Source organism: Acinonyx jubatus, chromosome A3, assembly GCF_027475565.1.
Source record: "Acinonyx jubatus isolate Ajub_Pintada_27869175 chromosome A3, VMU_Ajub_asm_v1.0, whole genome shotgun sequence".
Classification (NCBI taxonomy): Eukaryota; Metazoa; Chordata; class Mammalia; order Carnivora; family Felidae; genus Acinonyx; species Acinonyx jubatus.
In genome coordinates, this window is record NC_069388.1 from 38,602,092 (window position 1) to 38,624,770 (window position 22,679).

The 22,679-nt window shown below is 36.9% G+C and overlaps 1 protein-coding gene across 10 annotated transcripts in view; it reads right to left on the reverse strand.

Moving 5' to 3' along the window:
- Window positions 1–22,679, reverse strand: part of SEL1L2 (SEL1L2 adaptor subunit of ERAD E3 ubiquitin ligase) — a 121,734-nt gene that overhangs the window by 40,547 nt on the left and 58,508 nt on the right. For all 10 annotated transcript variants that reach the window (XM_053201340.1, XM_053201341.1, XM_053201339.1 and 7 more), the window contains 2 exons: window positions 21,270–21,372; window positions 16,687–16,849 (listed from right to left, as the gene is read on the reverse strand). In XM_053201340.1, coding sequence (XP_053057315.1) covers window positions 16,687–16,849; window positions 21,270–21,319 — 213 coding nt within the window. In that variant the 5' untranslated portion in view covers window positions 21,320–21,372. The remainder of the gene's footprint in view (window positions 1–16,686; window positions 16,850–21,269; window positions 21,373–22,679) is intronic.

The following is a 22,679-nucleotide window of genomic DNA, read 5'->3' on the forward strand; positions in this document are numbered from 1 at the left end:
AAATGAAATTTGCTAAGATCTAGGGAGAGGGAGAAGAGGGGAGTTGTTTAATGGATTTCAGATTTGTAAGATTAAGCAGTTCTAGACATCTGCACAATGATGCACATACTGCTGTACTGTACAGTAAAAATGCTCAAGATGGTGAATTTTATATTATTTACCTCATTTTTTTTTAAAGTGGAAGTCTTCCGTCATCACCAATGCTTGATAATCCCCATCATCCCCAAGCATCCCCATGCTTGATAATAGTTTCATATATGTCTTTCCAAACCACTTTCTAAGCATTCATATATTTCGAAATGGTGTAGTTTTTCTTAAAGCCCGTCCCTTACTGATTTGGCATTCCTTTGTTACAATATACTAAATTTTCTTATATTCATGGATCTAAGTCTAGAACTTCTAGTTCCTTGGTTTTCAATGGACTATTTTCATAATAATGAAAATATGTTATTTGTGTTTTTTGTCATCTTGACATTTGCATGGATGATGCAAGTCAATGGTAAATAAAACTGCTGTCATGTTGGCATGAATCAAGCAAGTACACCAAACTGCCATTTATATTGTTATTGTATTCTTCACACCACACACTCACAGCAAAACTAAAAATGCTAGTGTCAGTTAGGAATGTCCTTGATGAAGCAGTAAAAACATTTTTGTAAGTCTCAACTCCTGAATAAATGTCCCTTTATATTCTATCTAAGATGGAAAGTAGGCATAAAGCACTTCCAATAGTGAAATATGTTGGTTATTTCAAGGAAATGCTTTAAATGCTTGTTTGAGTTGCAAGCTGAAATAGTCACTTTTTTTCATGGAACACCATCTTTAGTTGAAGGAACAATGGGATAAGCTACATTTATTTAGACTGGCAGACATCTTCTTGAAAATGAACAAAGTAAACCTGCCACTTCAATGAAAATGATTGAAAGTACTGTTGCCAATGATAAATTCAAGCTTTTAAGCAAAAATTAGAATTTTGGAAAGCTTGTATTTGCTACCATGTGCTTGCCATTCCAATACTTAGACTTTTCATGATGGTGGTATTAACAAATATGATTTTGATATTGTACAAAGCAATGTGTCAAATTTGGAAGAACCGCATAACTTAGTGAACCAATATTTTCTAAATAACCAATGTATGATACTATAAAATCATGTATAGGTAAAAAAAATTGTATTCAAAATGCAAGGTAGACCAGTTACTTTTAATGTAACAGAATAGGAAAAAGTTCATTATATGATTTTGGATTCCACACTGCAATTAACCTTTAAGAAATTATCACTGTTGGGCTTTGGTGTAGCACCAAAGAATATCTACAATTATCTGAAAGAGCTATTAAAATAGTCTTACCTTTTCTAGTTTTATTTTGCTTTGCTACTTTCTTTTTTCTTTCAGCTTTTTGAGATATGTTTTTAAGTTTCTTGTTTATTAAAAAACATTTAAAGGTATATATTTTCCTGTGCATGTGGCTTTAGCCATATTCCTTAACTTTTACATATAGTTGTGCTATTATCATGTTCCTAATATGTCATTTCAGTTTCTACTTTATCTTTGCTACTTGCTAAAAATTAGGACTCTTCAAATTTTATAAAGAGTTAAGCTTTTTTTCCAGTAATTTTTAGTTTCACTGCTTCTAGTCAAAGAATGCAGTATCATTCCTATTTTTATTTTTATTTTTTTTACATACAAATCTGATATTTAACTTTTATTAGATACATAGGGTTGGGCTATTAACTTATCCTCTCTGAGCCTGTTATTTTGTGTAAAATGTGGATATAAAAGTAGCTACACCACAAATTATTATTAGGATTTTAGATAAGGTTATTAACTACCTAAGTTAAAGCTATATTAAGCCATATTTCCTTTTGTTTTGCCTCCAGAAGCACAGGTTTGGATTAATCATAGTCTTTAGCCACGAAGTACTCTCATCACTGGCTCACAAATGGTTGCCCTTGTTTTGTTGTTTGCTTATTTGTTTATACTTATTTGTTTTTAAAAAATACAACCACTTAAACATTCACAACTCAATATAAGAACTAGAATTTTGCTTGAAAGTCCCCTTTGGCTACTCCATTATGGGATAGGTCACAGTTATCTAGCATGGCCAGATGTCAGACGATAGAAGATTGTTCTTGGGTTGTAAGGCTTTTAATCTGTACAGTTAAGTCTACCCCAGCTCCTCTCCCAATGTGATTAGAGTCCAAAGTAAAATAGCAAAGTGATATAACAGAAGCTTTAGCCCAGTCCTGTCTTGCTGGTTGTCTTCTTAGTAGATGGTACCATCAACCTCTCTCTCACAGTGATGGGGTCAAATTCCCTTTCTACTACTTGCAAGCGTATAATGATGTGAGTGAGTGGCAGAATCTGCCGCATGACATGAGTGTTCATGTTTGCAGAATCACTGTCCATCATGGGGCATAATCAGTGTGCTGGGGTCAAACCCTTGGGGTTAACCAGAAGTGGTATCACCTTAGGTATTTGACCAATGCTGGTTTCCATGGTGCTTTGTAGGAGGTCAGCTCCATTTCTGGGAGATCAGCTTGTAGTGGATTGGTCTTTAAAAGTTAATCTTTACCTCTCAATCCTATTCATCTAAATTTCTCCCAATATTTGGTAATTGTCAAACATTAATATTTTTATTTTTATTATGTTGTCAGTCAACAGGTCTAAAGTGGCATTTTATGTTGCAATTTGTATTTTCCAAATATCTGGTGAAACTAAATCTTTCTTTGTACATATATTGATTGGTAATATGTTTCCTTTACCTCCAGGTGCTTGCTCATGAATTTGGTCGTTTGTTTTTGTGTTATTTGTGCTTTCCTTATGATTTCCAAATGTTCTTTATATATTGTTATTAATCTTTTATAGGTTATACATGTTAAAAATATCTTCTTCCAGTTTATTATACAAATTTTCATTTTCTTTAATGTGTCTTCTCATTAGTAAGTGATCTTGATATTAATGTAAATTCATCCATTTGTTTTCCCCTACATTGGTACATTTTGTGTTTTAAGAAATCCTTCTCTACTTTTTTTTTAATTTTATTTTTTATTTTTTAAAATTTACATCCAAATTAGTTACCTTATAGTGCAACAATGATTTCAGGAGTAGATTCCTTAGTGCCCCTTACCCATTTAGCCCATCCCCCCTCCCACAAGCCCTCCAGCAACCCTCAGTTTGTTCTCCATATTTATGAGTCTCTTCTGTTTGGTCCCTCTCCCTTTTTTTATATTACTTTTGTTTCCCTTCCCTTATGTTCATCTGTTTTGTCTCTTAAAGTCCTCATATGAGTAAAGTCATATGATTTTTGTCTTTCTCTGACTAATTTCACTTAGCATAATACCCTCCAGTTCCATCCACGTAGCTGCAGATGGCAAGATTTCATTCTTTTTGATTGCCAAGTAATAGTCCATTGTATATATATACCACATCTTCTTTATCCATTCATCCATCGATGGCCATTTGGGCTCTTTCCATACTTTGGCTATTGTTGATAGTGCTGCTATAAGCATGGGGGTGCATGTGTCCCTTCAAAACAGCACACCTATATCCCTTGGATAAATGCCTAGTAGTGCAATTGCTGGGCTGTAGGGTAGTTCTATTTTTAGTTTTTTGAGGAACCTCCATACTGTTTTCCAGAGTGGCTGCACCAGCTTGAATTCTCATCATTTCTATTTTTAAAAGTAAATTAGCTTTTTTCTTTGTGTGATAATTTTTTAAAAATAACTTTTTAATTTTTTTGCTTTTTAATTTTCTTTGGGATGATTTTGAATATAAAATCTTGTATGTAGATGTGGTCAGGGTATGCTGTTTTTTGTCTGCTTGGATCTCTTTGTGAAACCACTTTTATTCCATTCTGAGTTCATTTGATTCAACAGGGCTCCTCACCCTCCTCCTCCTGTGTCACTAGACACAGGTTCAACCAATCAGATTATTCTCCTTCTGGATGCAGTAAGTGATTTGGGGTGGTTTTGTGACCTAATCTGGCACCTTTCATGGAGACTTCCAGATAGAAAGGCTAATGATACCTAGGTTTGTTGGAGACTGTTTTTGCCTTCATGGGGGTCAAGCCACTCAAAATAAAACCATCAGAGAAAAGGAAAACCCAGAGACCAAGAATGTATGTCCTGATGTCATCATTCTGGCCTCTGAATCCAGATGATCTAAAAGCAGCTATAACTTGTACTTCACAGTTAAATGAGTCGATAAATCACACTTTTGCCAGATAGGTTGAATTTTCTGTACTTGAAATTCAGAGAATCCTAACCAATACAAGCGGACATCTCTGTTGATGGGAAGTTTATTAAGTTAATAGACACACAGTAACCAAAATTAATCTCTGTATTGTAGTTGTTCCTTAGGACTTAGTTGTTTAAACTGTATGGTAATTTGGTGCCTAACAAATCAATTCCTTCTTGTACCACTTTCTGCCCTGTTAGACACTTGAGGGTAGCTATTTGATACCTGGTGTTTTCTACTACAAAGATTCCCTATTTTGCCTTCCTCCTGTGATATATTTTAGATTATATTCACCATCTTGTGTGTTCTCTGAATCTGGTCTATATTGTGGATGCCATATTTCTGTCATGGCCCTGTGGAAACAAAGTAGTTACAAGTTTTTAAAGAAAAGGAGGTACCCCAAAGTAGATAAAACTACATTACTTTTTGTTACTAAACTATGTGCAGAAGGAATGGCTCTTACAAGCCAAGTTATCCCAATAAACACAGGAGAAATTGCCAAATCCCTAGGAATAGATGAAAAACTAATGAATGAAAAGCTGTTGTGACCAGTTTATTTATCACAAAGGGTTACAATTAAGGTGTTCAGCATCAAGCATTGTCAGAAACTTCTTGCTAACCTCGAACTGAACTTCTAGCAACATGTGATTCAATCGAAGAAAAGATAAAAGTATAAATTTAGTCAAATTGGAAAGTGTCAGCACTAATAGTTGTAGAATGAGTCAGTAGTTTGGAAGAAATCCTGGAGGTAATCGAGGAACACTCCCTGAGGAAATGTCACACTACTGACATTCTTAAGGGTATGGAGAATGATATGCTAGAAGAGATAGTCATCAAGGAAGTTTTCTAAGTTGAAAACTGATTCAGTTAGATTCTGAATGAGAAGAATTTTGGAGCACCTTGATTTACTTATATTTACCTTTTTATATAATCAAAGACTGACATCTGATGGAAATCTATGTCTAGAATGTCTAAAATAGCATTCTTAATAAGAGTAAAACAAAAAATCTAGTAAGAAAACTTTAAACTTTAATTGACATCATTTATATAATTAAATAACTTAAATTTTAAAATATATATAACTTACAGTCGATGATGTCTTATAATGGATAAAATATGTGATTATCATCTCTACCACATTTTTCAGATTTCTTAGTCTAGCAACCCTGTAAAATAGAGTTTGCTTAATACAGATTGTTCTTAGTGAACTCATGCTGCTTGGCAAATAATACTGCTTCATTTTCTGGGATTTTCAAAAACAAACATTTTGAAAATATGATGGGGAATTTTACCATTAAACTCACCAGCACTATTCGTAATTTGCAGAATTTTACATCCTCCAAGCCTTGTGGCTTCTTTTCTGCCCTCTTCAGTCACTCAAAATCACTGACAAGTTGGCAATAACATCATTTGTAAGTTCTCTCAGTACCCAGGGATGCAACAGGATTGGGCCAAAAAATTTGAACTCACTCCAAACAGATGTTTGCTGCACTCTGCTTCAGGTGCTTCTGAGAAGTGCATTCTACCCTTTAATTCTGAATATAAATATCCTTGTTCCAGTTACTATGGCTGTGTAACAAATTACTCTGAAACCTAGTGGCATAAAGCAACCATTTATTATGCCAAGGGTTCTGTGGGTCAATAATTTGGTCAAGAGTGGGCATTTTTGTCTCTGATCCACCATATGGAGACCTTAGTTGGAAGACTCAAAGGCTGGAGGTTAGAATCATCTGAAGACTTGTTCATATGTATGTTTGGCAGTTGATACTGGATATTGGTTGAGACCTTAGCTGAGGCTGATGGCCAGGACACCTACATGTGGCCTCTCCTATAGTATAGGTTTTCTCAGAGCATGGTGGCTGACTTCCAAGGGTGAGCTTCCTGAGAGGAAGAGCTAAGCAGCACTGTATACTTTTTATGACTTCCCTCGGAAATGTAGCATTACTTCTACCAAACTCTACTGTTTGAAATTGTCAAGAATCTCCCCTAGGTAGTAGAAAATAGGAGGGAGGGAAGATAGACTCCATTTTTTGATTATGTTGGTTGGGTGTTGAAATAGTATATGGGACTGGAAATAATTGATGTGGCCATTTTTGAGAAAAAAAAAATCACAACAATGCTTTACAAAAGCCAGAAGAATGTGGGGATATCTCACTTCATTCTAGTTATTAATTATTATGAATTAATGACTTTTAGTATACTTGAGGTATGTCAGTCCCTTGTGGTAATTATTCATGTTAGTGCTCAATTTTTACATCTTGAGTCAATAGTAGTAGCCTATTTTGAGTTTGCTCAGTCCTTTGGTCATGACCATGGTATTTTCTGACAGCTTCTTTGTTATCATAATGTATTATATGGCACCTTGTATTATACTGATATGACCCCTTGTATAATAAGATGTTTCAAGAGCATCTTGTACATTTCTTGTCCCACACCCAGAATTTGACATCTTCCAAAGAAGCTGGTTTCTTTTTAGTTGGAGAGGATTCGATTTTTATTTTAAACACAATTCCTCCTTGTGGAGAAAGTTAGTATCTAAATTAAATTTTAATATATTTAAAAATACAGGGGTGCCTGGGTGTCTCAGTCAGTTGGGTGTCCAACTGATTTTGGTTCAGGTCATGATCCAGGGTGGTAGGATTGAGCCCTGTGTCAGCTCCATGCTCAGTGTGGAGCCTGCTTGGGATTCTCTCTGTCCCTCTGCCCCTCTCCCCCATTCACATGTTCTCTCTCTCTAAAATAAAATAAAAAATAAAAATACATGTGTTTGTATTAACAATGACAATTTTAATACTTCTGATGGCTTAAAATATAGACATCAATGTCCTGCTCCTTTCTTGGCTACTCTTTATTCCCTTCATAAACAACCACTTTTAATTATTTTTGCTGTTTTATTCACATAACTTGTCATCATTATAATTCTTGATAAATTGCTACCACTTGCGGTTAATTTGTATATTTCATACATTATATGTACATGTACATTTGCTATTTTGTAGATGACTTAGGTCATTTACATTTAGGTCATTTACTTTCTCACTTTTTCTCCTTGCACCTCTTCTTGACAGAATCATAACACTATTTTTTGTCATAATATAATTGTAAAAGTCTGTCTTGGTGTTCCTAATATTTTCAAGATTCTACTCATTTGGAAATTTATAATTCCTGTCACCATTTTTAGGAGTTCATTCCACACTCTTATGTATATCACTGATAATATAATTTTCCATGCTTTATATTAAAAATAATCTGGTCTTATCCATTCAACTTAATAGTTGATGAAATATTGAAGAATACAAAGTCATAGGCAGAATCCTTTGGTGGATTGCCATAGACTTGCTTTCACCTTGGCATCAACCCATGAGTCTACTCTTTACTTACTATCATCAAAGCCCACATTTCCATTGTTTCACCGAGCTTATGAAAATATCATGCAGGGTTTTGTTAAATGTCTCACTAAAATGAAGACACCACGAAGTCTGATAATTCATTCCAAACAGAAAATGAATATTTTCTTAAACTTTTATTACAATTTCAAAGGCAAAGAACTATGTTACTGTTTAAATTAAAGAACTGACTACAGAGTTCATCAAAGCACAATAGCTGTAATATGTGGTTTATAAGTATAATTTGTGTAATTTACTTAATCCACACACTGAAAAAAAAAATCTATGGTTCGACCAATTCCTCTTTAGTCTCAAACATGATCTTTTTATTGGAAAGTTGACCATAAGGCTGTTATAACAAATGGAAGGTGTCTGGAATCCTGGTACTTCTCTAACCCTTATAGTTTATATTTAAAATGGCCTTACTGGCTCCTATTAAGGATGTCTTTAGTCAATATTAGATTTTTATTTTTCTTGCAACTCTTAGCAATTTTTGATTCTGCTGAATTTAGAAACTGGTTTATATATTTAGAAATTTTAACAGTAAACAAATATACTGACCTTTATATAAGTAAATAAAGATACTATTCTATTCAGTTGAGCTTGTATTTTAAAATACTTTCACCAAAAGTGTATAATTTTGTGCACAGCTTATCACACTTTTTGGCCTGATTCTGAAGAAATTTGTGAGTTGTGGATTGTGTGGGAGTTAAATTTCCATTCTGTGCCTGGGGAGGGAAGCCTTTCTCTGTATAAAGCTCATTCTAAAAAGTAAGACCCGAAAACAATGATTTTAGCAGTTTTAAAACCAGCCCCAAAGGCACATTCCCTCTCTCTTTCACTGAGAAATAACAATGGGTGATTTTGAATTAACTCTCTGGAGGACTCAACTAAATTCCTTCAGTTCCTTCCTTTTTTTTTTTTTTTTTTTTTTTTTGCTTTCTACGTAAATATTGTTTTTATTACAAGAAGCAACCACCTCTGTAGTAAGGCACACACTGTTTCACCATCACTGTGGCAGAAATCCCTGCTGCTGTCCCTTGGATCTCAGCCAAGACTCTGTGCCCACAGGCCTAAGGCACTTGAGATTGCCCCTCAACTGGAAGCACAGTGGAGGGCCCAAGAGCCAAACCTCTAGGGATCGTTCATGACCTCTGGACCCGTGTCCAAGTTCCTTTCTTTCTTTCTTTCTTTCTTTCTTCCTTCCTTCCTTCCTTCCTTCCTTCCTTCCTTCCTTCCTTCCAGAAGTAAAAGAAGACAAAAGATGTTCTGGGTTTTCATGTAGTGAATATGCTAATTATAGCCAGTGCTGTCTTATTCCTTTACACTTGGGCATTGTCACCTAACAACTTTACAATAAACAGTTTTAGGATTTGGTCTGTCTTCTGAGATATATTTGAGATGAAATGAGATGAATTATAGGATGGTTCAAGCTTAATCCAGAAACAAAAATGCTGTAAGTCAAAAAGGAAGCTATATAATAGTGATGACATCAATGACCCTTCCAGTGGCTTTTAAAGGTCAAACTCTGCAAAATAGTTTTGTTAAGACTTGATTCTGAACTCAACAATTGTGCTTTGGTTTGTAAGAAACTGTTATAATAGCTGGGATTTGAGTGGAATGAGTTAAGAATAGAGAATATTTTATTATATTCAAAGCAAATTACTCAGGTTCCATAATAACAATTTGATTTTACATAATCCTTTTACTTTTTATATAGGAGATTATTATTAAAAGAGAAAAGATTAAGCATTTTTTCTTTAATTACTGCACAAGGCTTGAAAGCATCCAAGATCATTACTTTTAGCTCAAATTGCATACCAAACGAAAGTTTGAATCGACGCTAATGAACAACTCAGATCCTATCTGTACCCTTAATACAAAAAGAGCATTAATGTCAAGATGAAATGTTCTACACAGGTAATCCTAAAATTATCAAAGTGATTATTAGGTTGATACTAAAAATGATTTTTTTCAGTAGAAGAACAGTGCTAATAAGTACAGTCCCTCTAGAAAACACCTCTATAATTCACATCCAAAAATAAATGAAAATATGTGAAATCTTTGCCATTGAGATAGAATTATTCTAGAATTACAAAGCATGGAAAAGCACACAGTCACTTATATCCTCCTTAATATATCAATTAAAGTTATTTTTACATAATAGAATGGATTTTCTCATTCATAGTAAGATTTTTTGAACTACATAACTAAGGAAGTACATGCATCTGTGTTAAGTAATTCTTCTGATATCAAAATAATACATACCCATGAATTTAAAAACCTAGATAAATAAAACCCAGTAAAATATTTTTAGAAAGAAAATGATTACAAATAATACCACCATTTAGAGATTATCACAATTAAATTAAGTTTTAAGGTGATACAACGTGGATGATCTATTTTGTTATTCTTTTTTATTTTATTTTAAGTTTGTATTTACTTTGAGAGAGAGAGCACAAATGGAGGAGGGGCAGAAAGAGAGGGAGAGGGAGAGAATCTCAAGCAGGCTCCACGTTGCTGGCACAGAGCCTGAAAGGAGCTCAAACCCATTACCTGAGCTGAAACCAAGAGTCAGTTGCTTAATCGACTGAGCCACCCAGGTGCCCCTATTTTGTGATTTTTAAAGGAATGAGGTTTAACCCTACCTTCTTGTTGGCAAATTGACAAATTTCCTATTGAAGCTATTCATTGATATTAAGAGTGAATCTTTCTAATTCTGAATTTTTGCTTCCTGAATGAGAATCAGAAATAAAAGTGATACAATTTACCTACTCTCAGCTGGTATATAGTACAGTATCTTAAAGGACATCCTCTAGTGTGTGACTTAGTTTTGTTTGCTATTTCCTCAATTTCCACCATTTTCATGAAGACTACTCTGTTAATTAACAGTTCTTATTATTTGGAAGGTACAGTTTCTTTGAAAATTAATATAAAAAACTCTGTTCATACTGATAAATGCTTTTGTTGCTCTTACCAGAATTTCCTTCAATTTGGAATTTTGTGGGATAAGCCATTCAGAGTACGTGAAAGAAATCATTATGCCTTTTTTCCTTTATCCAGCTTCCCTTTATACATAGCCTGAAATTATATTTTCCCCTGACCCCTTACTACCACTTTATAATATGGATTCATCTCTTTTTCATTTTTTCTTTGTTAATTCAGGTCTTTGCTAGATTTCTGGCACCCTAGGCTCTCCATTTATTACACTTCATTATTTCTGTTTGTTCTTCGTTTGTTCCCCAGAGATTGGTGTCTTCATACTCTTCATTATCTATCTCTATCCCTCTCATTCTCTTTCATTGCCATTCTTAGTATATGTTTTCAGCTTCTTTAGCCACATTGCTGTTGCTAAATTGTCCTCACAGTTTCCAGAAATATTTGCTAAGAGTGCAGGCAGGATTCCTGTACCTGGGTGGCACAAACAGCCTGAGAAGAAAGGTGGACACCAAGCCTGTTAGCCTGTTAACTCTCTATTAGAAAGCTGTAGTCAATGTGGCCTGTGGCCATCCTAGTTGCAGTCATTGAACTAGTTGTAGCACAGAATCTCTTTAGTTGTTCTTTGTACAAGGACATAAATCGACTTTAAGCAGACTTGCTACTGGAAACAGCTTTTCTTATAGCGATGACAGGGATGACAACAAAATTACAGAATAGAATCCAGCAATCCAGCTGTAGTACTAGACCAGGGTCTTGTAAGCTCCCTGTTCATCCAGTTGTTAACAATTTGGCCACTAGATCATGGGGAGGTCAGGAGGGGAGGGGGAGTCTGAGTAAGGAATAAGAGTGTCCAGGATGTCAGGGAGAGCATGGGAAGTGCTTGGGACAGAGACTTTTTGCCATCTAGTATTGTAGCATTTCAATAAAACAGTTTGGTTGAAATTTGCGTATCAGGTCAATCTCAGCCTTTCAGGTGATGTTTGTCTGCACTCATATTCTATCTTCTTATCCTCCTGAGACCAAACACACACATATATCAGACAGATATTATCCCATTTTATAGAGGAGGAAATTGAGACTCAGAGAGTGCTGGTCACAAGAGCCAGTATTGGAGCTGAGATGTAAAGCCAGGACTGACTGACTCCAAAGACAAAGCTGTTAGGACTAAAAGTGTTACACGACATTATTCTTTAGTGTTCTTTAACATCTGCTAAGGGATCGTGTACACATTGTTTGGTTCTTGCAGCAACCTTATAAAGTACTGTGGCCTTCTTATCAGTTCCCTTTTCAGGTTTGGGACATCTAAGGTTTAGAGAAGTGACACTGAAAGAATGAACAGGATGGAAGCTCATTAGGTTGTAGAATCTGCATTCATATATTGTCAAACTTTCTGACTCCAGAACCCCTGTTACCATACCATACCACGCTGAAGTCTGCAACTGCACTTTTTTGAGAACACTGTCCCAACAATGCTTGCTTTTCTCTACAAAGATGGCATGGCCAACAGACATGCATTTAGATCTGTTCTTCCTGGCATCAGATTAGCACTCAGCCAATGACATTCTCCTACCTGATTCTCCTTCAAACCCATGGCAAGAATTTCAGGGTCAATTAACAGGGATTAGAGGGTGATCTGTGGCTGGAACCACATTACTTAGAGTATGGGGAGTGATATACTGAATTCAGCTCTGATATCCATGTGTTTTATGTATGATTTATGTTAATTTGGAATTTATTTTCTGGGAGTAGTAGTTTGACTCTGTATCAAAAGCTTTATTTAAATAGAGACAAATAGGGGCGCCTGGGTGGCTCAGTCGGTTGAGCGTCCGACTTCGGCTCAGGTCATGATCTCATGGTCTGTGGGTTCGAGCCCCGCTTCAGGCTCTGTGCTGACAGCTCAGAGCCTGGAGCCCATTTCAGATTCTGTGTCTCCCTCTCTCTCTGCCCCTCCCCTGTTCATTCTCTGTCTCTCTCTGTCTCAAAAATAAATAAACGTTAAAAAATTAAAAAAATAAATAGAGACAAATAAGTCTTTTATGTTGCCTATATCCAATATTCTAGACTGGGTAGAAATGTCACTTCTTCCTACAAGCCTTCCTTACCTGTTCTGGAAGAACCAGTTAGACTCTTTTCTGTGCCTGAAGCATTTTATACTGTAGTCTATCTAAATTGTGCTGCAAGTAACCTCTTTGACCTCGGCTATAGCAACTTCTTACTAGACATGTCTCCGGAGGCAAGGGAAATAAAAGCAAAAATGAACTATTAGGACCTCATCAAGATAAAAACCTTCTGCACTACAAAGGAAACTAAAAGGCAACCAACATAATGGGAGAAGATATTTGCATATCAGATAAAGGCTTAGCATCCAAAATCTATAAAGAACTTACCAAACTCAACACCCAAAAAACAAATAATCCAGTGAAGAAATGGGCAGAAGACATGAACAGAAACCTTTCCAAAGAAGACATCCAGATGGCTAACTGACACATGAAAAGATGCTCAACATCACTCATCATCAGGGAAATACAAATCAAAACCATAATGAGATACCTCACACCTGTCAGAATGGCTAAAATTAACAACTCGGGAAATAAGCAATGTTGGCAAGGATGTGGAGAAAGGGGAACACTTTTGCACTGCTGGTGGGAATGCAAACTGCTGCAGCTACTCTGGAAAACATTATGGAGGTTCCTCAAAAAAATTAAAAACAGAACTACTCTATAACCCAGCAATTGCACTACTAGGTATTTATCCAAAGGATACAAAAATGCTGATTCAAAGGGGCACATGCACCCCAATGTTTATAGAAGTGCTATTGACAATAGCCCAAGTATGGAAAGAGCCCAAATATCCATAGATTGATGAATGGATTAAAGAACAGGTGGTATATATACACAATGGAATACTACTCGGTGATGAAAAAGAATGAAATCTTGCCATTCGCAACAACGTGGATGGAACTAGAGTGAATTATGCTAAGAGAAATAATCAGAGAAGTCAGAGAAAGTCAGGTATCATATAATTTCACTCATATGTGCAATTTAAGAAACAAAACAGATGAACATGGGGGGAAAAGAAGAAAAAATAACATAAAACACAAAGGGAGGTAAACCATAAAAGACTCTTAAATACAGAGAACAAACTGAAGGTTGCTGGAGGGGTGGTGGGTGGGGGGATGGGTTAAATTGGTGATGGGTATTACGGAGGGCACTTTAAAAAATAATTAATTAGTTAATTAATTTTTCAACTTTGTTAACATACAGTGTAGTCTACTTAACGAGTAGATTCCCGTGATTCATCACATACAACACCCAGTGCTCATCCCAGCAAGTGCCCCCCTCAATGCCCATCACCCATTTTCTCTACCCTACAAACTCCCCACCCCTATCAACCTTCAGTTTGTTCTCTGTATTTGAGTCTCTTACGGTATTCCTCACTCTCTGTTTGTATCTTATTTTTCCTTCCCTTCCCCTATGGTCATCTGTTAAGTTTCTCAAATTCCACAGATGAGTAAAATCATATGATATATGTCTTTCTCTGACTGACTTATTCTGCTTAGCATAATATATGGAGGGCACTTTCAAGGATGAGCACTGGGTGTCATATGTAAGAGATGAATCACTGAGTTCTACTTGTGAAACCAAGACTATACTATATGTTAACTAACTTGAATTTAAATAAAAAAATTAAAAAATAAATTGTGCTTCAATTATATGTTTACATTTCAAATTGACCCATAAGGACTGTGAACTATTAGTCTTTTTCTACCCATCAACTAGGATTATGTTTGCTACAGAGTAGGTGTCCACAAAACAACTAGTGGCTTAATTAACTAATTAATACTCCCACTGAAAAATAAAGTACCTGTTCACTAGTTTGAAAAGGAATTTGGAAATATCAGTTTTAAATATTTATTTATTTTGAGAGAGAGAGGGAGAGCATGTATGTATGTGTGTATGGGGGAGGGTGAGAGAGAACCCCAAGCAGGCTTCACCCTATCAGTGCAAAGCCCGTTGTGGGGCTCTATCTCACAATCCTGAGATCATGACCTGAGCTGAAATCAAGAGTTGGACACTTAACCTACAGAGCCAACCAGGTGCCCCTAGGAGATATCATTTTTAGTGCTGGACATGATGGTAACATTTGGTCTGTCTTGGAACTTTATATTTTTGATTAACCAAATATGGGTAATTAAAATTTAAAACTCTCATATTTTATTATAACATTTATAAATCTGTTTAATATTTTGTAAATATAATATTTTGTATTTAATTGGGGTAAAGATCGTATTCAACAACTTAAATTAATTAAAATTATACAGATATTTAAAATGGTGATGTTGATATATATATATTTATATGGCAAGATGTTTATGGCATATTATTTAGTGAGTAAAGAGGAGATTAAGAAATAGCAATTAAAGTATCTCATTTTTGTAAGAAAATTCTACATCGTTATGGGAAAATTCTAGAATAATAATAATAGTAGGAGTAATGATAATATTTATATCCTTTCTTTATTATGAATGATTACAAAGTTCCAGGTATGGAATTAAGCGCCTTCATACATTACTTTAATCCTCAATTAATTAATTAATCCTCAGTTAATAATTCCATTAACTCATTCATCATTAATTGGTTCAACATTGAACATATATTTCTTGTCCCAGGCACTGTGCAGACTTATTAGAGATAGAGCTGTGAACCAGATGGACATAGTATCTAGCATTTTATCATATCCTAACTCCAGAGATGAAAATTAGGGATGTTGTCCCACCCATCAGGGGTCTTCTGGCCCAGGTTCTGGTTCAACAAAACAAACATAGAGACTCATAGGCTACATTTGCCATCAGTCTATTCAGGTGGATACAGCACAGGAATGATGGTCGCCCAGCAGGGCACCATCAGGCCTTCCCTTCTGTGGGAGTTCTTGCTGCAGTTCACACAGTCTTCCAGCAGCCATTGTCTTTGGTCCTTCAGATGATGACTCAGACTCCAGGAGGTGAGATCCATACTGAGTGGGTTCAGGATCTTCATTCCTCAACTAATGATATCATAGGTACAGTGTCCAGGGTTCTCATGAGAATCACTACCACCATCAGGTATTTACAGTTAATTTAGTTTGTTTGCCCCAGTACAAAGGGAGTTTGCCAATCAGAAGTCATTGCAATCATAACCAATGCTACTTAAAAACAACTTAACATTTTACTCCTATTAGATTACCAGGGAAACACAACTAGAGAGTGTAGAAGGGGAAAGGATTTTGTTAAGGAGGGATCTAATAAGCAAGTGGCAGAGTGAATTAAAATTTACGTCTTTCTGACTCCAAAGTCTAGCTTCTATAATTTACTGGATGATACCAGAAATGATCTCTGGGAGGAAAGGTTTTTAGACAGCTTTTGCTTTCTTCTTTATACTGTCTGAATTCTCAGACTTTTTTTTTTTTTTGTAATGAGAATGAATTTCTTTTGTAATCAGAAATAAATGTTTTCATTAAAAAGACTAACAAGATGAAAACAAGCTTTTGGTGTAGCATTAAGTGAAAGTAGCCAGAAACAAAATTATATATGCATTTGTGTTATGATTAAGATGATGTAAAAAGAGAGGTGCATGAGGAAGAAGCCAAGCAAAAATATAAAGCAGTCCTATCAGTAGTTGAGTCAGAATGGTTGGCTTGCGAAGGGCTTGCTTTATCTATCTATCTATCTATCTATCTATCTATCTATCTATTTATCTATCTATCTATCTATTTTCCAGATACTTTATGAAATTCTTATGTTATTCTTTGAATAAAATGAAATGCATTAGTAAAATAGAAAAGGAAATTTAAATGTAACTATATTAGGGGTTCGGAGTTCTCAAATTATTTCAAAACACACCCATGGACCTAAGATGGGAGGCTGAATTAGAGAGCAGTTCTGTTCCATTCCTGACATTTACCTATGTAACTGGAAGAATTTGCCCAGGGCTCTTGCTATGTCCCTACGCCGATACTACTATTTCAGTGCATTACAGTAACTTCCCTAGGTCTGTGTTCATGTGGTAGAGTGGGAATACTATTGCCCAACTCCTTTCACATGTCATTTATCTACTATGTAAGGTTTACTTTTTGTTCAAAACTCACGTTTTGGGCTTTATATGATCCTTCTTTAGCCAAGGACTCATATAATTGGATAGCTGCTGTTATGTTTTGCATACCAAAATTTCCAAATAGCAAAGCATCGGCCATTTTCTCCATAGCTTTCAAGTTTCCCATGTTAGCTGCTTTGGCAAAGAATACATAGGCTCTGTTTAAAAAATATGAAGGTAGAGGTTTGATTATCAAAAATGAAATTTTCTGCTCCCTCCTTCAGACTACTTCTAACAAGTAGGACCAAGTTGTCATTGCTGCTAACAATAAAATTTAGCTGAAGTCCATCACATCTATAGACCAGTAGGTTTTTTTCCAGCCCTACATTATCTAAGATGACAATTTCAAATATATCTGACAAACAGTGAAGCTGCTAAAAAGGAGAAATATGCTTCAAGCTTATTCACCAAGTGAAGTGAAATATTGAGGCCCTTGTCCTAAAAGTGAACTTTCCCATGGCCACCCACATTATAGGAGTATTTATTTTACAAACTGAACTCTGAAATATGTAAGAATATAATCAAAACCAATAAAAAAATAATCAAAACTGGAATGTCACATGTAGAGAGCTACTATCATGAAAACAAAAGTCCCTTTATATTCTGAAATAATTTTCTAAAACAGAACATGTTCTTCAGCACCATGTGGAAAAACAATAACCAAATAAAACCCGATGGTTAGTAGGACTCTAAAGTCTGACTGCCTGGTTCAAAATCTGTGTCTACCACTTGTTAGTGTGGGAGCTTCAGGCACGTTATTTAATTTCTCTGTGCTTCTCTCATCTATGGAGTAGGGATAATAATAGCACTAACTTCATAGGGTTGCTGAGAAGATTCAGTGAGATACTCCAAAACACGTGCTTGGCATTAGTGCCTGGTACATAGTAAGCACTAAAAAAATTTTAACTATGATGATGATGATGACAACGGTGACAATGACAATTGCATAAATTCTAAGTTTCATAGCATGGCAATTGTTCTCCTGTAATTTGTGGGTAAATGGTGTGAAAGCTTAGTGATAGATGCCATAGGATTGCCTTATACTGTATTTTCTGAATCCCAGTCAGAAATCACCTGGACCTGATGTGTATAACAAGTAGTGATGGAGAGCCTTTCAAGGTCAAAACTTGTGTCAGAGACAGAGAGTACTTTTGGGGTTTATTTTTACTTTTATAATTTCCTTTTTGGTACCGGTAAGACAAGAAAGCAACTTCTACTGGTGACCTTGATTCCAATATAGGAACAAATACACGAATCTACCATTACTACAAACTCAGAAGGATCAGGAGACTCAGCTTTATGTACCGCCTGTCCATGCCAATGCTAAACGAATCTGTTCTTGGTGGCTGGAGCAGGGTATAATGGGCTTGGACTGAATGATAGCTACATAGGCATTAGGGTTCTGGATGCCAACACAGTGAATACACTCCAGTGAAACAAAAGAAGCCAGAGATTAACCATGGTCAGAGCAAGCTGAGATTCTGGGGACCAGAAGGCAAATAAGACAGAAGGTCTCAAAGGCCAGTGAGTACAGATGTCTGGCATCCCGGGGCAGGCATGACATCAGGACACAGATTCCCTGAAGCCCTTCTGTCACATGGTTTGCTGCTGCAACCACATAGCCTGCTGGGATTAAAGGGCACCAACATGGAACAGGGCAGAGAAACTTGAGATGGGCTGCAGGAGCCTTTGCTGATCCCAGGGGGCAGTAAAAGGTTGCAAAATCAATTCCTCTAGGTGTCTCTGGTCCCCTGTCAGGAAAGTCCAAGGTGACATAAGGAATACTGGAAGCAGGACCCAGGGCTGAGGAAAGTTGTTGGTACATTAGGTAGGATTAAGATCTGGGCTGTAATCCCCAAGATGGAAAATGTAGGAGAAACTGGGCAGCATTAGCAGATCCCCAAAAGGAAGTTTAGTTAGGTATCTGGAAAATTTCTAAATCTGGTATTGGATGCTAAGGTAGGTGCTGGGGAAGAAGGAGACTAAATGCATCTCTAGGATACATTAGAAACCTGGCATAGGGCAGCAGCTTACTTCCAAATCTTCTTTGTTAATGGAGAGTAATTCTTAATGACAGCTAACTCCGGCTGTCTCCAAGGCTTCTTGACTCCTGCAGACAGGTTTGTGTCTCCCTGACATATGCTCGCTTAACATCTTTACTTCTAGCACTACTGACCATTTGTAGCTGAATGAATTAGTGAATGAATGGGGTCAAGATGTGGGTGTCGATGAGCCAAAAGGACTGGTAGCACCTTTATCTTATACAAGAAGTGGTGGACAAGGAGGGCATAGGATAGAGGAATGAATGGGAGAGAAATGATTCCTCTGTGGTCAGTAGGGTGTTTTTTCTGTCCTCTGACCAGAATCTTAGAGATGGCTATATTAGATGTAATTGGCTTGACCATCCTGATAACTGAAGGAATTTCACTCAGTTTGCCCACAAATTCCTGAAGTCTCTTGCTGTGAACAGATTTGGTTTCAGTTCTCTATCTACCAACTGGGAAGGGTCAGGGGACTCAGCTTTATGCACCTTCTCATGTATCTATGCGACTGCAAAGATAAGCTGCTCTTGGGGTGCTTGGCTGGCTCAGTTGATGAAGCATGTGACTCTTGATCTTGGGGTTGTGAGTTCGAACCCCATGCTGGGTGTAGAGATTACTTAAAAAGAAAATCTTAAAAAGAAAGAAAGAAAGAAAGGAAGAAAGAAAGAAAGAAAAAGAAAGAGAGAAAGAAAGAAAAAAGCTGCTCTTCTGGAACTCTTTAGCAAGGATAGGCTAGGCAAGAATAGCCTGAGATTGAATGACACCTAGGTGGGCATGTAAGTTCCTGCACTGCTGGATGGTCTGCTTTCAGAGCTGGGGTTTCCCCCCATTCTTTAAGCCAAAGAGGAAGGCACCCATCAAGGTTAAGTGGATAGTTACTTGGGAGCTTCTAAGGGTGATTTTGTCCCTTTAGACTGAATCTAGGGTTTCCTTGAACTTAACAGGGTATACCCAGTGGGCCTTCATCTTGGGCTCATCTGCTATTAACCTGAAATCTGAGGGACCAGCCCCTTTCCAGAATTCCATTGTTCTCTCATCTAGGTGGGCTGGGTTGAGAATTCTTACTCCTTCATTCAGTGAGCACATGAATGAGCAGACTTCCATAGCAGGCCAGATTGTATTTTGGGGGGTCTGATTTAACCCCATACTCATCATGATAGCCCCCAGACATGCTCAGCATGACACCCAGGTTTTGTAGGGGATGGTTTCCTTTGCTCTTATAAGGAGCTTCTAACTTTCCCTAGAGAGAGGTCCAACTCCTTTACCTCCTTTCTTGCTGCTTTGGAAGAATTACAGAATATTTTTGACCTTCCATTTACTCCTGTATAATTTGGGGATAATAATTTATGACTCTTAATATCATTGTGAGCAATGAATGATATTCTATACATAAATACCCAGAACAATAACTAGCACAAAGAAGGAGTTTAATAAATGGAGGTTGTTTATAGTCGAGTGCCCCTTTACCCTCTATACTCTTATGCTCTTTTGGGAAGCTTTGAATTTTAAGAAAGAACTCAGGAGCTCTGTTGCTGCCCTGTCTAGGGTCGGCTACCACAGCACTGGGCTGCTTTCCCCGGAGCTGGTATGCCCAATTTGTGTGAAAACAGAAGATGTCTCCTAGTTGGAGCTACAGAGTCCATTCTTTTTATTATTATTGCTTCGGGACACACTTGTTTTCTTCTCTCCCACACCTTCTTCCTCTTACCATTTAGAGGACTAGAGATAAAAATAACAAATCTTTATCTTCTGCTTACTATGTGTTGGGCATCCTCCTAAGAGCCTGACTGCACTAGCCAGAGCACAGGGAGGTTAAGTAACTTGTCCAGGATAACACAGCCAGTAAATGCCATAGCTAGGATTCGATCCCAAGGTTTTAATTAGAGACTTGAGGGGTGACCTCATGTTGCGTCCCTCTACTCTGGGGACAAGATATTTCTTCCTCCCCATCAGACAAAGTAGACAAGGAAAAAGAGAAATGATGAACATGGAGTGAGACCATGTGGCCACAGCTTGGTTACGTCCCAGCTGTGTACTTGTGATCATCTCACTCACATCTTTGAATCTCTATTCTCAGCTGTTTACAGGGGGAACATGAAGCTCTTCTTAACTCATAAGGCTGTTCTGGGATATAATGGAATCACATACATGAAAGTGCCTTGAAAACCACAAAGTGCTCTATAAATGCTGAGTTAGGCAGAATAAAGCATTCTAAAACAACCACTCTAATTCAAATAACAGATTTTATTTTATTTGAAATACCTAATAAATAAAAGTCAAAACAGAATATTCTTGCCTTAACTCTGCATTTCACTTAAAGTGTAGGGACCACAATTTCATATACAATTCTGTTTGTTTAGGCTGGTAATTTGTAGGATTCTTTAAACATCAATTGATCCTTTTCAAAACAAAAGCTTATGGGCAAATAAACATATTTGTTATCCCAATAAGCTTTTAACAACAAACGAGATTTTGAATTGTTCTTTTCTCTCAGCCAGGAATTTAAGTTGGCTTAAATAACTGGATAAAGACTTACTCTGCTTTTTGTTTTTGGCTTTTAGACTGCTGGAGAATCTTGATGCCCATCTTAAACAGCTGGTCTCCTTCATCTGTGAAATTTTTCTTTGCTTGCTTTCTTACTATATATGGGCAAACAAGGAAAAATAACATCATTTTTATGTTTTATATTTTATTTTTTTTAATTTATTTTGAGAGAGAGAGAGAGAGAGAGAGAGAGAGAGAGAGAGAATCTCAAGCAGGCTACATGCTGTCAGCACAGAGCCTGACATGGGGCTCAGTCTCACAAACCATGAGAACATGACCTGAGCTGAAATAAAGAGTTAGACACTTGACCAGCTGAGCCACCCAGGTGCCCCATGTTTTATATTTTTAAAATAATGTGCTGCCATATTAGTTTGGGTTTTTCTTATGAGGGGGTTCAGATGAACCTCCCTAATATGTGTCATTTCGGCATGTGGATTATTTTGAGCTGAAGACATTCAAGGCTGGAAAGACTCAAGAAGAGCTTTTTACCTCCCCCTTAACTGCCCATAAGAATTTAGATAGAGGGCCTGGTCCAGGAAGATAGCTATCACCAGAGATAACCATGCAGAGTATGGGCTAGGTGTGGTAAGATAGGGGAAGTTGGTAGGTCATGTTTGTTCCAATTCCTCCCTGTCCTATTGTCTCTACATGGCATGAAAATCATTTGTTTATCAAACATTTGCTCTTCCCATCTTCCTGTGAATTGTCTTCCTTCCCTTTGAAGCCCTAGTCCCTTACTTCCTCAGGATGGTTTATAAGCCTTACTCACCCATATAAAATTGGATTTGTTTTTCTATTAATTTGACTTATGTCAATTTAATTAAAAAACCAACTGAAAAAACCTCCTTTCCTCCTTTACACTCTCCTTATTTTTTAACCTCTGCATTTCAAGATCACCTTGGTTTTGTTCAGAAGATAAAAGCTGTCTACGAAAGTATCCTCTTCCTGTCTTTTGTTAAAGCGTCTGGAGGGTGGAGGAGATAGAAAGATGCTTCTGATGGTAGGAAGGAGAAGGACGCTCCCCAGTCTGGGAAAGCGATGCAAGGTTCCACAAGTACAAAGCAGGACAGAAGGTCTTCAGGGAAGGGGCTCCTTGGTGTACTCTAAAGAAATGATCTGAGCACCAAGGTCTCATCTTGCAGACTCCCTTGTCTGAACATGGCCCATAAACCTTAGAGCTATAAGATTCCAAGAGAATATGAGGACCGAGAAATGGACATCGCCTAGATATCCAATGTGCATCTAGGATTGGAGGAGAAAATCTCCCTGAAAATTTTGCTCTGCCCAAGGCTCCCTCCTCCTCCCCAACAACCTTTCTGAGACCTTGGGGAAAACACACAGAGAGAGTACCAATAACAACTTGCCGTGTTGGGAAGAGGGCTCAGAATTAATTTTATAGGAT